The 19,645-nt window shown below is 50.2% G+C and overlaps 1 protein-coding gene across 3 annotated transcripts in view; it reads right to left on the bottom strand.

The window, feature by feature from the left end:
- The window catches only part of LOC128830349 (store-operated calcium entry regulator STIMATE-like), an 88,976-nt gene extending 69,546 nt beyond the window's left edge, over positions 1 to 19,430 (bottom strand). Inside the window, exon 1 of one of the 3 annotated variants that reach the window (XM_054016182.1) lies at positions 19,348 to 19,430. In XM_054016182.1, the coding sequence (XP_053872157.1) occupies positions 19,348 to 19,396 (49 nt within the window). In that variant the 5' untranslated portion in view covers positions 19,397 to 19,430. Of the gene's footprint in view, positions 1 to 3,898; positions 4,148 to 19,347 lie in introns of those variants that run through there. The other 2 variants (XM_054016178.1, XM_054016170.1) reach the window with 2 other exon arrangements.
- Between the last annotated feature and the right edge of the window lie 215 nt (positions 19,431 to 19,645).

Genomic DNA, 19,645 nt, shown 5'->3' with positions numbered 1-19,645 from the left:
TAACTAACGGCCCCTATGACAAAGAGATTACAATATAAATAGGTAAAGACAGAGGGGAATCAGAAGCACAGAAAGGTGCAGTGACTTACTCAAGATCAGCAAGTTATTGGCCTAGGCAGCCTGACTCCTCTCCAGTGGCCTTATCCAGACCAGCCCCCTGGCCTCACTCTTACTCATTAGCACTTTAACAGTAATCGATCAGTTGCATTGGTCACGAGCCTCAAATTAAAACTAGCTCACTTTTTAAAGTTAAATGATATACACCATCCAATGAATTCTCTCCCCAGCCTCCACAAATACCAGGCTCTTGTTCCTCCATTGTTAGCAATAATTTCCACCTCTCTTCATTTGAATTGACTAGTATTTGGTAAACTCTGTTTTAGGGTTTTAAATCTCCAGTGATTTTGCAGCTTAAGTCATCTTTGGAATTAGAGCAATACGTGGAAAACCTACAATTCCAATTAAGCAACGTTGTATTTGCTGCCAGTCCACTCTGTTATGTTAGTTTTATCTTCTCACTAGTATAAACCAACAATGAATTACCTTTTCCCTCATCATTAGAGATTTATAAATGACTAATTGTCCACTGTAGCACAGCCAATTTTAATAGATTAGATCTATGACTTTGTGTTTAATTACAATCCAATTAGAATCTGTGGCAATAATCTTGAGAACGAGTGTCAGGTCCCTTAATATGTATTTACCCAGGATTTAGTCTAGCCTTCTCAGCAATGTATATATTAGGAGTTTGTGTTTGGAGTTGTTTAAAAAAATGTAATGCTGGGAAAAAACTGGTGCAAGCAAGATAGGAAATTCCATGTTCAAGCTCACAAGCCAAACCTATTGTGCAGGGTTAGCCATGGCTTAGACTTTCAGTTATTCTCAGCTTGTGCCACATAGACCCCTTTAATGTTAAGCAGGGAAGGAGGGTTTTTTGGTCTTTAACTCAAAGAGAACTGTGTTTATACTCTGGCTTCAATGCCTGATTTTTGGAGACAGCTCCCATTACAAATAAATATAAATTCTACTGGGGCCACTCTCCATTATCATGCAATATATGTAATGATTTACCCCTGTGCAAAGCGGATGCAAGACACCACCATATCAGTAGTAAGTGATTATACCCTGCAAAGCCACACAAAGGTCTCTGGTCTATACATCTTGATGAAGACAGCCAAAACCTAGCCTTTCACAGTCTTTTTGTACTTCCCATAACATGTTCTAAAGCTATTTTTATTTGGAAGGCACACAGCTTATCAGCATTCCCAACAGCACTGCTAACTCCAAGCCAAGACCATTAGAACAGTGGTCTCCAAAATTTTTTCATTGCGCACCCCTATCAGTAAAAAAATTTTGAGCACGCATCCCCTGCCGCGCCAGCTCTACCATTTTTGCCAAAGGAAAAAAAAAGAAGCCACTCGGGTAGCTGCCGAAGCAAAAAAAAAAGCCACTTGGACTCCCCCTGCCGCGTACCCCCATGGATCCTCTTGCACACCCCACTTTGGAGACCACTGCATTAGAAAACAGAAGTAACTTACACCTACTCCACCGCCACCACCCTGACACTCCAAGATCTACTATAGATTGTCCACTCCTTTGAACACTCAAGTTTTAGGTGGGCTAACAGCCATTAGGAATAACAGGGGTGTAATCTAATGCATCTAATCATTTCCTTTAGTTAAAATATGTTTTCAGCACACCAGAGACCACACTGTATAATAAACAATTACTGATCTTTGGAGTGTGTGTCGGGATTTGACCTTAAATTAAATGTTATTAACCCCTGCTCCCATCCCAATATATGGAAACAATATAAATGCATCTTTGCAAAAGGTCAAATGGAAACATCTTTTAAAGACACCTTTTCTCTTTCAATGTTGGCAACCCCAAAATTGCAGCCTTCTAGCCCAATAGAGGCTCTTGGACTAAAACATACTCTGATGAGAAAAAGTGAGTCTCATTGTCCAACCAGAAATGCAAGAGGCAGTATAAACGGATTGGATTTTTACCTTTGCTCCCACTGCGTCAGCGATCTGAGATATTCGCAGGCCACAACCCATGGAAGGAAACCTAAATATGCACTAACACAAAGTTTACAGCCTCCCTTTCAAAAGCATGCCCATTCTCAGCTAGGTACACCTGGTGTCTCTCAGCCTCACAACATGGAATAGCCTTCCCAAAAAATTAAAGGTCACCAGGCGAGACATTTAAAGTAGTTTTTAAATATAAACACAAGACATGAGAACACAGGAGATGGACACAACACATTCTTCCTACATCAAAAACATGGTGAGAGAGTGGCGGGGATAGATCACACAACAACAAACATGTTAATACATGACCTTTGCTAAAGTTTTAAGACACTTAATTGAAAGCAGGCTTGGAAGGATTTGAGTTTTTTCCCAGTAAATGCTGATTTCACTGAACACACACAAACCGACAAAAATATTTCCCTCGCTGATCCTCAAAATTCACAGAGAGGCAAAGCAAGAAAAATGCTGCTAGAGAACTTATTAGAGTTTGATTTAAGGATATTCCAATCAGGGCTAGCTCCAGGCACCAGCCAAGCAAGCTCATGCTTGGGGCGACAGATTCTACGGGGCGGCATTCCGCCCAATCCTAGGGGAGCGCAGCCGCTTTTTTGTGTGTGTGTGTGTGTGTTCGCTGATCCGTCCACCCTGTAGGGGGCAGCGGCGCAGAGGAGGGGAGCGCCCTGCTGGGAGCAGGCTGCGCACTCTGTCTGCCCCAGCCGATGCCAGGTCTGTAGTAAGCCTGGAAGGGCAGCCTGCGTCCTTCCCTCCCCGCCGACGGGAGCGGCACGGAGCCCTCTCAGCAGGCCGTGTGGCGGTCGGGGCCGTGTGGCGAGTGCCCCGCTGAAGCCCTGGCCGCCCCCCCTTCTCTCTCTCTCCCTGTTCCCCCCACCCCCCTAGTAGCTGGGGCATGTCTGCAGTGCAGGGAGTCCCCCTGCACCCTGGCTCCGGCCGCCCCGCAGGGTTGTTTTGGGTTTTTTTCCTGCTTTGCCGCTCGGGCCGCGGGGCAGGGTTTTTTTGTTTTGTTTTTGCTTGGGGCGGCAAAAAAGCTAGAGCAGGCCCTGATTCCAATTGTGTATTTTGACCTGGGACACTGACACCTTGTCTTTTAAGGTTAAAGTTTTAACTTTTGGAATCTGCTGCCAGGCTTAGACGTTCAGCGTGGGCCACATACAACCCTTTAATGTTAAACAGGGAGGGAGGTCTTTTGTCTTTAACGCAAAGGGATCTGTGTTTATACTCTGGCTTCATAGGGACTCCGGTGCCCATAGGTGCTGGAACTAAGGGTGTGGTTTCCATTATATCCAAGGTTTACAGCAGGGGTTCTCAAACTGGGGGTCAGGACCCCTCAGGGGGTCGTGAGGTTATTACATGGGGGGGTCACAAGCGGTCAGCCTCCACCCCAAACCCTGCTTGCCTCCAGCATTTATAATGGTGTTAAATATATAAAAAAGTGTTTTTAAATGTATAAGGGGGGGTCACACTCAGAGGGTTGGTATGTGGAAGGGGTCACCAGTACAAAAGTTTGAGAACCGCTGGTTCACAGTTTGCTTCAATGGCTCTCAGCATCCCCACTATACAAATTGTTCTGCCTCCCTGTGCCTTTACCTGCCTGATGCCCTCCCACAAGTTCCTGCAAAGTGTTAAAAAAACATTAAATGTATACAAATAAAAAAGTTTTAAAACCAGCCATCACCGTATGTGCGGAAATGGCACCAAACAGAGCACTCGCATTGCGCCCAGCCCAGCTGTAAGCGAAGTCCGGGCGACTAATCGCTCAAGGCGTTGGCTCCTTTTCCCCACCCCAGGCGGAGCAGGTTTGGCCCCAGGGAGAGGTTTGGGGGAAGAGGCGGCGAGCGGGTACTCACACATCAGGGTGCTGAAAGCCGCCGCGGCCAGCAGGGCTTGGACGAGCACCCCGAGCCTGCCCAGCAGCGCCCCGCTATTGCAGCCGTGCGGCGGGATTTTCACGGGGGTCCCCAGGAGCCCGGTCTCGGTCACGGCGACGGGCCGGGCGGGGCCCGGAGCGGGCTGCGGGGAGGCAGGGAGAGGCATCCCGGCCGGCCCTGCTCAGTGCAGCGCCGAGCGCCGCCGCTGCTGTTGCGTCCTGTGGGGGAGCGAGCGGCCCCTGCCCGGGGGCGGATGTAGCTTCCCCGGGGAGGGGTCGGCAGGGACGGGGCTCAATGGGCGGTGGGCTCCAGTGTGGACACGCCCTGTCCCTCCCCTTCCTGGCCAGGCTGCAGCTGTGGGAGGAGGGAGGGGGCTGTTCTGGAGTGTGGGGAGGGGCCGGGTGGGTCATTCTGGGCAAGGGGGAGGGCTAGATTGCAGGGAGGACGGGGGACCATTCTGGGGGAGGGGCAAGTTGCAGGGTGGGTGGGTTGGTTTGGGGGACCATTCTGGGGAAGGGGAGGGCCAGGTTGCAGGGAGGGGGGCCAGTTGGGAGGAGGGGGTCATTCTGGGGAAGGGAGAGAGGCTGGTTGGGAGGAGGGGTCATCCTGGGGAAGGGAGGGAGCCAGGTTGCAGGGAGGGGGGCTGGTTGGGGAGATGGGGGCCATTCTGGGGAAGGGGGAGGGCCAGGTTGCAGGGAGGGAGGTTGGTTGGGGGGATGGGGGCCATTCTGGGGAAGGGAGAGGGCCAGGTTGGGGTAGGAGGCTAGTTGGGGAGAGGGGGTCCATTCTGGGGAAGGGAGAGAGGCTGGTTGGGGGGAGGGTGGTCATCCTGGGGAAGGGAGGGAGCCAGGTTGCAGGGAGGGGGGCTGGTTGGGAGGAGGGATCATTCTGGGGAAGGGGGAGGGCCAGGTTGCAGGGAGGGGGGCTGGTTGGGAGGAGGGGTCATTCTGGGGAAGGGGGAGGGCCAGGTTGCAGGGAGGGGGGCTGGTTGGGAGGAGGAGGATCATTCTGGGGAAGGGGGAGGGGCAGCTTGGGGAAGGGGAACCATCTGGAGAAGAGGGATGTGAGGGCCAGGCAGGGGAAGCTGGACGGGGAAGGTCATTTTGGGGTGCAGGGAAGCTGGTGATGCATAAGGGTCCCTCTACCAGGCTGGCGAGTAGTGAGGCGAGAAATCCTTCAAACCCCAGTGATACTCCTGGGCCTCTCTCAGTTTTGTCATCTAGAGCCCCTTGGCGTGTGAGCTGCATCATTTATAAAACAAGGAAAGCTCTTAAAAACCAAAGAGAGAGAAAATTCCTTTACCTCAAGCCACTCACAGCAAAGCTGACTGTATGTATAACGATAAAATAAAGGGATTCTCTGGTCCCGTCTACACCATAACCAGCGCTGTGGTTGGGATGTGGCTACAACAAGACAGTTCTCTGGCACAGTTAAAACATAGTATGGGGTAGGGAAGAGGGGGCAGAAACTTGTTGTAGCAGGTTCCTGAACTGTGCTGTCTCCTGGGTGCCAGAGAGGAAAGGGATTTTGGCCCCACAGGCTGTGCTGCACTCCAGCAGATTTGCACCCCTCCACTGGTGCAAATCAGCCCTAAGCCAAGCAGATCTGGCCCCAGGAAGATCTCCCCTGTGTAGAGGCCATAGAAGAGTGGTGGAGCTCAGACTCCACCCTCCTGCTGCAGCCAGCATAGGGGGGAAGCTGGGACTTTCCTATGCCCTGGTAATGAGCATAAGAGGCCATTGGCAGCTGCCACATATTACAGTCGACTAGTTGGCTGTGATGTGCCCCAATGTGACTGAACGGGTGCAGGGTGGGATTCCGGGGACACAAATGCCAGTACTTTTGCACCGGCCTAATCTACACTGATCTCTCCTTTAACTAAACACTTAACGTTGATCCCATTTAGATCCTACGACCTTGCAGCTGCAGCCAACCCTAGGCTTTCCAAAACCATGAGACTGGCTTAAAAATAGTGATAAAAATACACTTGGGGTTTATTTGGTTTGGGTTTCTGAGCCTTTAGGGTTCACTAAGGTCACATTAAGCTTGTCTCTAGAGGGCTAGAAACGTATGATTTTTGAAAAAGAAAACTGATAATTAACTACGTGTTCACCCCGACCCACCTCAGTATACAATCAATAGTATACCAAACTGTTCTGATCTGAGAAAGGCAGTGCAAAATAAAAGCTGACCTGAAAAGAACCTAGTGTTAAATGAATAGGCTGACCCTCCCTGGAGTCACTAAAAGTGGGGTTATTCTATCAGATTCTATTCTAATATTGGGTCTAACACGCCTCAAACTGGGAAATCTAGTTTGTTGGATTTCAGTTTCACAATCTAACTGGCACCTTGTCAAATTCATAAAATTGCCCCCCTTTCACGCTTACGATCTCATATAATCACATGACTCCTGGAGCTGGGGCTTTCAGAAAAACCACAACGATTGCAAGACTCGTGATGAAAGCACAGGAATTGGCATGGTTCAAAACCAGTTAAAAAACTGTTCAGTCCAATCCATCCTGCAAGAGTGATTCATGTTTTAACTGTCCTGTTGGAAATAGGTCATTAGTACAGTATAGGGGGAACCTAAATCGAAGGTGTTAGAACTAGTTTTTTTTTTTTCAGTACCAGTTTCTCTTTGCTGAGAGCAGCTCCTGACATTCCTTTGAAGAATTCAGAGCTAGGAGTGATGCCACTGACTTCTGCTTGGGGGTCCTCTGCCTTTGAAATGTGTCGGTAAGCCATGCTCACCAAAGAGAAACCAGCTCTTAAACACACAACAGAAGAGACTTCCAGGCCTTGTCTACACTAGAAAGTTTTACCAGCAAAAGTTCTGCATTTCAGCAGAACGCATTCACATCTGGCTGCTTTTGCATGGACCATGTGTCCTCACAGCATTAGCTTGGCCTCAGCCAAAGACATAGGGCACTGTGAGCAGGCATCCCAGGGTCCCCTCGCCACCCTCTGATGCACTGCCTCCTGGGAAATGTTTGCGATGTATCGTGCGGCTGCTGCCATGTGTTACAGGACACCGCTCGCAGGGAACTGTGGGAGTTTGGGGGCAAATACCCACAAATCCCTCTGTTCCATCCCATAATCTACTCTTTTTTGTGCCATTTTTCAATCTTCCCCCTCAAAACATTAGCAATTATTTATTATTTGTATTACTATAGCTGAACTAGGAGCACCAGTTCAGCTCCCAGGCCCCCAGTGTGCTAGGAACTGTACAAACACAGGACAAAAAAAGACAGTCCCTGCCCCAAAAGAGCTGACAATCTAAGTAAATCTAAGGGGGGGGGGAGGGATAGCTCAGTGGTTTGAGCATTGGCCTGCTAAACCCAGGGTTGTGAGTTCAATCCTTGAGGGGGCCACTTAGGGATCTGAGGCAAAATCAGTATTTGGCCCTGCTAGTGAAGGCAGGGGGCTGGACTCGATGACCTTTCAAGGTCCCTTCCACTTCTAGGAGATAGGATATCTCCATTAAAAGACAAGACAATAGATGGGCAGACAGACAGGGGAGTACGTGGAAACTACTGGTCAGGAGCTGCCTAGCTGTTGTCACAGGTCATCAGAGGTCTCTTGCCCATTTTAAGGAGAGGGCAAGTCGCTCTCTTGTATTTGTGGGAGCACAGCACCAACCGGACATACAGCGAGGATGCTGAGGAGGATGACGTGAACAAAACTGACCCGCTTGCTGCAAGGAATCACTGAGAAACTGCCCGCAGTGAAGCAGTGGTTTGGGGCCTGTATGAGCATTGGGTAGCGGGACCGGATCCTGGTGCAAACCTGGGATGCTCAGCAGCGGCTCCGGAACTTCTGGATGCAGAAAGCCACATTCCTAGAGTTGTGCGCCAAGCTCACCCCAGCCCCGTAGCCCACAGACACCAAGATGAGCTCATGCAAGAGCTGGAAGAGGGAGCTGAGGGCTGTCTCATGCCACAAGGGGGAGCCCTGAGATGGCCCTTTCATATGCTGGTCGGACTATAGAGGCCGGCTACAGGATTTCGGTCACTCGGCAAGCTGATTTCACCGTGCCAGCAAAAGCTGAGGGGTGTGTGGGCAGGAATCCAAACGGAGTGTGGATGCACGCATGGCAGTAACGACAGAAGGAAAAATTTGCCAGTAAAACTTTCTAGCGTGGAGCAGGTCCGTACAGATGGGCTGCTGTCTTTTTCTGCACTGAGGGCAGCTTATGTCCCAGTGATGAGTCCTTGGTAGGCAGAAATCCCCCAACCAAAAGCAATGGTTTCTTGGGCACAGAAAGCTCTCGGCCCCTCAGAGTCCTTGAGCCTCAAGGCTTTTCACTAGGCTAGGAGGTGTGGCCTAGCTAGGGGTTAGAGCCCATGGCCGAGAGACAGGATTCCTTTTTGCTTTCAGTTTCCTTGCCTGTTTGTTTCTTTTAAACGTCTGTGCGTAATAATGTCAGCTGCGCCGTCCTCTACTTCACTCAAGTCTGTGATTATGTTTCACTCCTCCCTTTCCTTTGCCCAACACATCCAGGCTATCTCCAAAGCCTGCTCCTTCATCACAACATATATCAGGTCTCTACGTCTCTTTCCATCCCCACCCGCTGTTCTCTCATTCAGACGTTTCCTGACTCAGCCCACTGCGGCAGCCTTCTGTCTGGCTGCCCTGCCAGGCCCATGCAAAAACCAGCAACTAAGATCATCTTCCTTGCTCGTCATTTTGACCATAATAATAAATAATATACTATTGCTACCTAGATTGTATACAGTGGCTTTTCATGAGGAGATCTGACCGCACTTTACAAAGGAAGTCCCTGTCATCATCCCCATTTTACAGGTGGGGAAACTGAGGCACAGAGAGGGGAAGTGACTTTCCCAATGTCACCCAGCAGGCCAGAGGCGGAGCTGGAAATAAAACCCAGGTCTCCTGAGTTGCACGCCTCGAATTTCTCTGCACCCCCCCTTCCCCAGAGTTAAGCTGTCCTGCAGTAGCTCAAGACCATGAGCAAGCTGTTAAGAACCAGGGCACAAGCCCCAAACTGCTTGTGAGCTCTATACTGAGCTTTCACCAACGAATTATCAAGTGTAAACTCCTCAGGCGCTATAACAGAGAGACCCCTGGGGTATTTCAGTCTTGCCGCCCAAGGAAGCCTGCCTTTGTGATAGATGATCCCTTACTCCAAGTATCACAGCAATATTCAGTTGCAAAAGGCAAGTCAATTGCACTTTAGATCTCACACCAAAGACAATGTTTGTAGCCAATCCTATAATAAGCTATCTAAAGATTTGTTATATAGGAAAAGGAAACGAGTTATTTACAGTTTTAAGCGGGTAAACATATACGCCCAAATATGTTCCAGTCTTAAGTTTCAAAAAGTAATAGAAGCTTCTATGATAAGCAAGGAATGAGAGGAGGGGTTGCATGGGGCGGCGAGGGGCAGTGAGGGACAGGGGTTCTGGGGGCAGTCAGGGGACAGGGAGAAGGGGTGGTTGAATGGGGCAGGGGTCCTGGGGGGGGGCAGTCAGGAATGAGAGGAGGGATTGGATGGGGCGGTGGGGGGCAGGGGCTTCAGGGGCGGTCAGGGAGAAGGGGTGGTTGGATGGGGCAGGGGCCTGGGGGGGGCCGTCAGGAATGAGAGGAGGGGTTGGATGGGGCAGTGGGGGGGGGGGGCAGTCAGGGGCAGGGGTTCTGGGGGCGGTCAGGGGACAGGGAGCGGGGGTGGTGGTGGATTGGGCAGGAGTCCAGAGGGGGGCAGGTAGGGGGTGGGGGCCAGGCCACGACCCCCTCCCCTAACCGGCCCTCTATACAATTTCCAAAACCTGATGCGGCCATTAGGCCAAAAAGTTTGCCCACCCCTGCTCTAGTCTGTCTGGTGTCGATGGGCCTTCCTTGTCAGGCAGGACGTAACACCTGTTGGAGACCAACATTTCACACTACTTAATGTCTCGCTCCTGTCTGGTGATTTACAGTTACAGAGGCTTACAATGCAAACACTCAATATTGCCTTACGATATGGGATGCAGAGGCCATAAGTGAGATTAATGCAGGCAGCAACTCACAAGCATACAATAAAGTCTAAACACATCCTTATAATTCTAGTACCTAGTTTAACAATAGTAACACGCAGGCGAGCCAGACTGATTTCAGCTACGTATTTGTCAATATTTCATTGAGGCCTGTGGGATGTTGGCCTGAGTTGGCACCTGGCCTGCCAGCATCACACAAGCTTCCTGCATTGCCTTCAACCCTGTGCCCCTTTCAATTATCCACCCTTGTCTAGCCTTTCCACTTCAGTGATGCCAGCCTCATGCACCTGTAACCCACACACCTCCTGGGTATGGTGCTCTGGCCTATCTAGTGGCACCGAGACCACTTAGTGATTAATGAGTCTTAAAGTCTTAGCCAGGGCCGGCTCCAGGCACCAGCCCAGCAAGCAGGTGCTTGCGGCGGCCAAGGGGAAGGGGCGGCACATCAGGCTGTTCGGCGGCAATTCGGCAGCGGGTCCCACTCGGACGGAAGCACCTGCCACCGAATTCCCGCCGAAGAAGAAAGTGGCGCGGTGGAGCTGCCACTGGAGTGCTGCCGATTGCGATTGGGATCGCGGCTTTCCCCCCTCCGCCACTCAAGGCTGCAAAAACCCGGGAGCTGGTCCTGGCCTTAGCTAAGAGGCATGTGGCTTTTAGCTCATGAAGTAGAGACTCATGCACTAAGCTCCAGTGGCCCCAGGTTCAATCCCACCCAACGACAACTGGCCTCTGTCAGTGTTACACACCCATTTGTCACTTTCTCACACGATCTCCATGCTGCCCTCTTTGCACCGAATATCTTTCTGCAGCCAGAGGTGACCCATGCCTGCTCATACGGGGGGGGAGAGGACAACCCTGGAATAGCTCGATCAGACCCCCTCCCAGAAAGCGATGCCCCCGCCCCGGAAAGTTGCAGCTCCTCCCTGCAGTTCCCATCTGTTCCTCCCGCCTCTGCCTCTCCTTGCCTGGTGCAGCTCACTGGTTCAGCTGCCCCATAGGAGGGATTCTGGCCACACCATGTGACCGAGCAATCAGGTAGGGGATGTGACCCCAAATGCCCCCATCATCACTTCTTTCCACATCACACCAACAAGGCTCCTTCCCTTTCTGCATTTAGGTCCTCCCTGGAGATTCAGGTCTGCTCTGAGGCCTACGGAGGATTCAGCTGATAAATAACTAACAGTAAAAAAGGATTTTTTTTTAAAGTTGACCTCAATTGTCAAGATGTGGCCAAGCTCCACCTTGAGCACTTGACTTACATGTTGTCCCCTTTCCTTCTAACTTCTGTCTGTCTGGCTTTACAGTGGAAGCCCTGGAGCAGGATGGTGGCTTTTTAGTTTGGAAAACACTGAGCACATTGTGGCTGTTTCCGAAAAGCAAATAATAAATCATCTCCAGCGAGGGTTGCCAACTCTCTAATCGCACAAAACCGAACATCCTTGCCTCGCCTCCTGCCTCTTCCCTGAGGCCCCGCCCCTGCCCCACTCCTTCTCTGAGGCCACGCCCCTGCCCTGCCCCTTCTCCAAGGCCCCGCCCCACGTTCACTCCATCCCCCCTCTTTCCATTGCTCACTCTCCCCCACCCTCACTCACTTGCTCATTTTCACCGGGCTGGCGCAGGAGGTTGGGGTATAGGAGGGGGTGAGGGCTCCAGCTGGGGGTACAGGCTCTGGGGTGGGTACAAGGATGAGGGGTTTGGGGTGCAGGAGGGGGCTCCAAGATGGGGGATGGAGCTGAGGGATTCGGGATGTGGGATGGGGCTCTGGGCTGAGGCAGGGGGTTGGGGTGTGGGATGGGGTTCAGGGTCTGGGAGGGAGTTTGGATGAGGGAGGGGGCTCAGGGCTGGGGAAGGGGGTTGGGGTGTGGGATGGGGTTCAGGGTGCAGACTCCAGGCAGTGCCGACATCAGGCAGGTCCAGGGAAGCGACTGGCATGTCCCTCTGGGTCCTAGGTGTAGGCACAGCCAGGTGGCTCTGCGCACTGCCCTTGACTGCAGGTGCCGCCCCCACAACTCCCATTAGCCATCGTTCCCGACCAATGGGAGCTGCGGATCCGGCACTCAGGGCAGGGGCAGTGCATGGAGCCCCCGTGACCGCCCTTACACTGAGGAGATGGAGGAACACGCTGGCTGCTTCCCTGCCAGCCCCGCCCCAACTGGACTTTTAATGGCCCAGTTAGCGGTGCTGACTGGAGCTACCATGTTGAAAACCGGACACCTGCAACCTTATCTCCAGCTCACACCTTGCTGAAGCGAATGGGATTAAAGGAGGAATGAGTCCCAGGTTAGCCGGACAAACTAGGCCGCAGTAGGTCTGTCTACATCGTGAGGGCAGCATCTCTTGCAGCAGACAATGGGAAAGATGTAAAAGTGACCAGCAAAAGTGGGAAAAATGGGTTTGTTAGTAATGGAAGTTTGATCTGCCCTGGAAGATGTTATGGGGTGTCTATACTAGGCCACAGATTTTCTACAGTTTTCACCACTGGTTCAGTTCTGTTGTTGGTATCAATCCTGGGAGTGCTCAGGTATTAACATTTGTAGCACCTAGGGTCCTTAGCCAAGATCTGGGCCCCATTGTGCTAGGCGCTGGACATACACATGACAACAGACCATCCCTTCCCAAGGGATCTCACAGTCCAAGGCCCCTGTCAGGAGTCAGGGCCTGCTGTCGAACCTGGGACCAGCTAGTTGACCTACAGTTGAACACTCTGACCAGTACCCCTGGATTGGCTGAGAGGCATCACCAGACCTGATCTTAAGCCCAGCAGCAGGGCCAAGCCAGCGGCTGCTCAATGCTTATGCCTGCAGCTGCAGTCACGCCTGTTCCCATCCTCGTTCGCCTGCTTGGTTCCTGACCCCAGCTCTGAGGCCTAGCCTCTGTCTGTGCCAATCGGCCTGTCCCTCTAGTGTTCTGGTCCCTGGCAGATCCTGTAGACATGTATGCCTATATTTTCAGTCCCTGCTAAGTTCATTTAGAGTTAGGACTGTTCCACATTTCTGAAAAAACAGGCCACTTATTTAATTGCCTGAACATGGAATTTTAGGCACCCATGACTGAAAGTAATTTTCTGTGCCTCACTTTCCCCATCTGGAAAATGGGGATAATGACACACACCCACTTTTCACAAGCATTTGGCGATCTCCTCTGGAAGTAGCACAGGAGCACTAGGGCCAGAGTTAGTCCCCTGGTAAAGTGGTGCGGTGATTGGGGCTATAAGATCACAACCATGGGCAAAAGGTTCAAGATCGTCAAGGATGGAAGCCTAAAGGTAGATTCCTAAATTCATATTTATTCTTCTGCTTGGTATTTCCAAAGAGCTCCTGTGGACCTGGCATTGTTTACACACCTTTGGTGACCGAGAAAGCAGTGAGTGAGAAAACCAGTTGTTCATTTGCGGCCTAATAAGAGTTTTCCCATTCACTTCCCATTGGAGCAGGATTCCATGGTTTGGAAATATTTACTCCTAAAAAGTATAAATTGAGGAGTGACATCCCTCATTTGCCTACATGCCGTAACCTCATGTTCCATGCAATGGATTGTATGTCTGCTCATCCAACCGCCACTGAATATACACAGTGGACTCGATCCTGCATCCTCACTCGCACACCCAGGGTGAATTATATCTGAGTAGCTGCAGTAGAAAGAATAATGCTTAGCGCTAGGATTGGGCCAAAGGTTTAGGCTTGCCCAGATCTGATCTGAAACACCAGAAGTGGTGGCTGGAGGCATCTGTGCAAAATAAAGGAGTGGCATTGTGCTAGATAGAGCATTGTGTTCTCAGTGCTCCTGTCCTATTATATATTTTGCTGTTCTGGCCCCATGTTCGTTGTCTTCCAAAGCTTCTGTACTTATCTTTCACTGCAAAGGGCTTCCTGTATTCTTAGAAGATAATAAGCTTTTTCTCCTTGCTTCCAATAACAAGCAATTTCAAAAGCAGCCTCCTTTGTAAATCGTTCTTATAGCGCTTGGAAAGTTGGGGTTTCACTGGGGCCACAGGTGGTTAATGACAACTCGCTGTACGTTGCCTCTTTTCACACGCCAGCTTGCACTCGTATCTGATACGGCTTGTTCTTCCTGCCGACATCTCGCGCCTTCGTTCAGCCCTGCCATCTGGGTTACCCTCTCGCTAGCTCAGATTTCAAAACAATCGCATCAGAGACCATGTTTTACAGGATTTCCTCAGTTCAAGGCATGTAATTCTGAGAATTTTTTGGCTCTGTGTCAGACAGGATATTAGTAGCCTCGCCAGGGGCTTTAACGTGTTGACATTCACCACCCCTAGCTCGGAAGCCAAGAGAGCACCCTTAGTGAAGCAAATGGTTTTATGTAACTGACTAACATTTTCCCGTTTTCATCCATTTAAAAGCCCCCAGTACTTATTATTTATTATCTATTAGCAGTATTCTGGTAGTGCCTAGGGACCCCAGTTATGGGCCGTTGTGCTAGGTGCTGTACAAACACAGAACAAAAAGACAGACCTTGCCCTGAGGATCTTAGGCCCAGCTTTACTGAAAGCAATAGAAGTTGGAGCCTAAATACCTTTGTGAACTAGTGTCTAACTAGTGTGAACTTAGTGTCCAACAAAACCCATTGTACTAGGTAGTGGCAATCAGAGGTTCCTGTAAATAAGAAAATAAAACATTTTCCTAGTGAAGTGCATTATGTGTGACTCTTTTAAAAAGGGCCAGATTCTCAGATGGTGTAAATTGGCATGACTCTACAGACTTCAATGGAGTGATTCTGATTTACGCTAGCTTAGGATCTGGCCCAAAGTCTACTGCCAAAAATGAGTGGTAAACTAAATGGCTATTTTACTCACTGAGATCTGAGCTTCTGAATTACCCAGTTGATATCACTAGATAAGGTGAGCCCCAACCTGCAAAATTTGGATCTAGACCAGGCAACAGAAAAATCAAATCTGACTATCGCGGCTTGAGTCTGGCACAAAATAACGCTCAATCCTTTCGCCCTTTCCCTATAAAATGTTATTGGGCTGGATCACAAGTGTGGCGAGTGGAGCTGACTAATATGATGCTGACCCCGACTTTGCAGCAAGTCATGGTCAGCTTTGGGTCAGCTAGGCGCGGTTAACCCACGCTCGCAGGGTTAGACCTCGCCTACCTGCCATGATGTGGAACAGGACTTTGTCCTGATTCGACTGATCATCATTGCATTAGCTAACTTGACTCTTCGTACACAGTCACAATAGAATTTTGTGAGGGACCTGGGCCCACAGATCCCAAAGAAAGAACCAGCAGCCCCTCTTTCTTTAAGGGAGGGATAGCTCAGTGGTTTGAGCATTGGCCTGCTAAACCTAGCATTGTGAGTTCAATCCTTGAGGGGGCTGTTTGGGGATTTAGTGGGGGATTGGTCCCGCTTTGAGCAGGGGGTTTGACTAGATGACCTCTTGAGGTCCCTTCCAACCCTGATATTCTATGATTCTCTAAAGAGACCAAGCAAGGAATCAGCCATGAATAAGGCCAGGTCCTTCCTTCTAGCACAGCTGGGCTGCTTTGCAACCATTCTTATCATTTATTATTGTATTACTGTCATGCATTGGAGCCCCGCTCCCGGATCAGGCCCCCCTAATGCTAGGGGCTGTACAAACACAGAACAAAAAGATGTTCCCTGCCCCCAAAGAGCTTACAATGTAAGTATAAGACAAGAGACAACAGGTGGATACAAACAGAGTGACTGGGGAGTACAAGGAAAAAAGCAGACAATATTGGTCAACATGATAGGCAGTGTTCTCAGCACACCAGTGGCTGAATCATTGTCAATTTCTTTGCAAAGAGACAAGGTGGGTGAGCGAATCTATTTTTGGACCAACTTCTGTTGGTGAGAGAGACAAGCTTTCGCACTTACACAGAGATCTTCTTCAGGTCTGGGAAACTAGCTCCCACACTTCCTTCCCCCCCAAGCCTGGAGGGGTGTTAACGAGCCACTTCACCTTGAATGGCCCCTAGAATGTGGGTTAACTACTTGTGTTAAACGATCTGTTCCAATCTCGTATTTAGCTGTGACACGTTGAGGGCTTGTCTTCATGTACGGCGCCAGGCAGCTGCCTCGCTGTAGCGCTTTAGTGAAGACGCTACTACACCAGCGGGAGAACTTCTCCTGTTGGCGTAGTTATTCCATCTCCCTCAGAGCTCTCCCATTGACAGCGCGGTCTATGCAGGGGGCTAGGTTGGTATAACTACGTCGCTCGGGGGTGTGGTTTTTTCACACCCTGGAGCAACATAGTTATGTCAATATAGGTCTATAGCATAGACCTGGCCTGAGTTATTATATGATGCAAATGGGCTAGACTGACAGCCACCTGGCTAGCTGGTTCGCTAGCTTAATAGATACATTAGCTAGTAGCTGCTTGGGGGTTTTCTGAAGAGCCGTTGTCAGTAGCTGGAATGAAAAGGCTATCCAGGAATTAGGTCCAGGATTATAAACCCAGTACATTCTTTTCGCTGGAGGAGAGCAGTCAGTAAGCAGACTCCTTTGCACAGAGCAGGAGCAGCATTACCCAGTTACAGACAAGACCGTTTCCCGTGGTCTGGTGACATGCGGCTGTCCCGTTCGCGAGGGCCGTTGCCCAGCAACACACGAAAAGAATTTGAAGGGGAAAAATCATTCCATTGTCAATGAGCCCCCTAGTGCCATGAACACTTTGCACCCTGGACACGGACCAAATCATATGCCTAGCACCCAGCCCAAGTAGCCAGTCCAGGTGCACTGCCTAGATAACTTGAGCCAAATGGCTAAGGATCTGGCCCTCTACCTTTTAATATTATTCCAACCATGGCTTTTATGGGCCTGATCCCGCATATCCTTACTCGTGAGGATTCCTAAAAACAGAAATTCTGCCAAGAAACTCCACCTATGCCTATTCCAGTGGAGAGACTACAGTAAAATCATGGTTTTCCGTAATTGCATAGGTCAGAAAAGAAAGCTTACATTCATGTGACAGTTGTATAATTTCACATTCCTTTTGCGATCGCAATCAATAGACACGACGCGTAAAGCCGTAAGAAAGTTGTGATTCTTTTGGTTCAAAATGTATGGCCACAGCTTGATAAAGCTGCGGTTTTGGTGCAATCAGTTCGGAACGGCGCACAGGGTCACAGCCCCGCTCAGATCTGGTCTGGCCGCCCCTCCATCCTGACATGCAGGTGCAGATGTATGCAGAAGTGCACTCCAGGCGGAGTTGTGATGGGGTTGCAGGGCAGCAGGGCCTTCAGGACAGAGGTGTGGGGGCCCCTAAGGGCAGAGGTGTGGGGGGTCCTGGGGTGTGTGTGTGCAGCTGCTAACTGACTAGATGTCAAGTTTACAGCAGGGTCTTTACCCTCCAACAGAGGCTAGATTATTCCCCCCTCCACACACACACACACCTACACACACACACATTCCTGCAATCCCTAGGGCAGGGGGGTAGGAGATCTCTGAGCCCCTGTGACCTACAGCTGGCCTCTTGTCATGTGGTATGCGCATCCCATCCTCCTTTGGGGCGAGGCAAGGTTGTGATACCACCGCAGGTACAGTCTACCAGACTGTCCTTAGGCCCAGAGGCCCGAGTCAATATGGCAGCTCTTGGAGTCAGGGCTCCTATCTCAGGATCTCCAGCTCCCGCAGGCAAGGGCTGTGGCATCTCTTCAGCTGGAGCCATTTCCAAAGGTCCTTCCCCTCTGGCGGTCAGCCTAGAATGAGCCGGGCTCCTCTCTTTTATACTAAGGCAGCAGTTGGAGCATGTCCAGCACGGTTGGAGAGGTGGGACTTCTACCGCCCATAGTGTGGGATTAACCCTCTCCTGCCCAATGCGGGGTATACACACCCTGCCACACCCCCACTCAGACCTCTTGAGGCCCTGTGCAGAGCTGGTATTGCCAGAACTCCCAAGTCCCAGCCCTGTGCCCTGCAGGAGGCATAAGGCCCCACCTGCCCACACTCACCGGGGCCTCCCTGAGCCCGTCCTCCAATGCAACTGGGCAGCGGTGGAAGGCAAAGTCCTCAAGGAACATGCAGGAACTACCTGTTTCTGGGTGGGCCTGGCCTGCGCCATCTGGTGGAGGCGGAACTGCACCTGGCCAAAGTGTGAGGCCAGTGCCAGCAGGGCAGAGTGCAGGTGGCGGTGTTCAGTGTGGAGATAGTGGAGCGAGTGGGGTGAGCGCCCTGGAGACCCCAGCCCTGACATACCTGGTCCCCAGCCCCATTCTCCTCCTAGTCTGCCTGATCCCAGATCTTTACTGTGTTATGGAGTGGCACTAAGGAAACAATCGCAGTACATCTGCAGGCTGCAATGATTACATTATGGGGTGTGCAGGGAAACAGAATATTTGCTTTTTTTATATGACATTATTGTACTAATTTTTCTCCAGGAGAAATTGCCTGTGGAAATAAGATCCCCTTGACAAAACGTCTTTTAACTGACACTTGAAATGGATTCCATTCAATATGCCACTAGCAATAAAGCTGGCTGATTAAAAGAGTAAAACAATCGTTATTCTTGTTAATTACGTTTTTTTTTTACAAAGGATGACGTATTTAACATTCATTTTTGGTTTATATTAATATGCAATCAGCCAATACAATTTTCTTTCATCCAAGACTTTCTAGTTCAATACGCATGAAGGGGTAGTGCCAGAATAAAGTTCATATATTTCCAAGAAATGTCTTACAGCAACACGATCGATGATTAAAAGTGAAAGAATTTGCATGATTTTGTTCACTTTTCACCAATTTGGGTGAGAAGTTAGGGTACAAAGGGTATCCTTGGCACACTTCATTTGGCTTAGAGCGGGGTAGTCAATTATTTCTTGTCAAGGTCCAGATTTCTCGCTCAAGGTCCAGATTCCAGAGAAACATTGTTCAAACCGCAAATGCCCCATTCACCGAACACAGACAGTGCTGTGTAATACCGCCAGGGTCTATTGCTTATATTTTTAGTGCAAAATAAAATCAAACCACTGAATAACCTAAAAATAACCCCCAAGAAAGATGTAATGAATCTGAGACTTTGAGAAAGTACACAGATAAAAATGTCAAATAGATGCAAATATTAGCATCAAAACACTTTCAGACAACTGTTTTAAGTTTTGAATTTGTTATGAGTTTACAAAGAGAATTAACTTTGGTTTTTGTCAAATACAATTATTGTAGGCATATGACCCCCCGACTGTCCCCCGCACATCTCACCTTCCCTAACCCCCCGATTGTCTCCCACACAGTTCACCTTCCCTAACCCTCCAATTGTGCCTCACACATCTCACCTTCCCTATCCCCCTGATTGTCTCCTGCACATTTCACCTTCCCTAACCCCCCGATTGTCCCCCGCACAGCTCACCTTCCCTAACCCCCTGATTGCCCCCGTCTCCCCTCAAAAAACCTCCCCGCTCGCCCTGTCCAGAGAGTAGGCTGACCATATTTCCCTATACTGAAAACGGGACGTACCGGTGGCTGGCCTGAGCCACCTGGTGTTGCTGCTCACCCCCCAAAACATGTTCCTCTGTGCCTCCAGTTGAGCCAAGTAGCAGAGATGGGGACAGGTGGAAAGAGGAATGGGTATGGGCTGGAATCTCAGCAGCAAAGCAGATGTATGTGTGAGTATGTGTGAGTACTTTTGGGCTCGGAGCCAGCAAGTGAAGCTATTGGACTATGATCCAACTAGCGGTGAGATGCTCCTTTGGGGGCTGGGATAGCAGAGGAGCAGCAAGGAGGCTCTGGGTCATGGGAGGGACCAAGGAAACTC

The sequence above is a fragment of the Malaclemys terrapin genome, chromosome 1, assembly GCF_027887155.1.
Source record: "Malaclemys terrapin pileata isolate rMalTer1 chromosome 1, rMalTer1.hap1, whole genome shotgun sequence".
Classification (NCBI taxonomy): Eukaryota; Metazoa; Chordata; order Testudines; family Emydidae; genus Malaclemys; species Malaclemys terrapin.
This window is presented reverse-complemented; position numbering and strand designations above follow the sequence as displayed.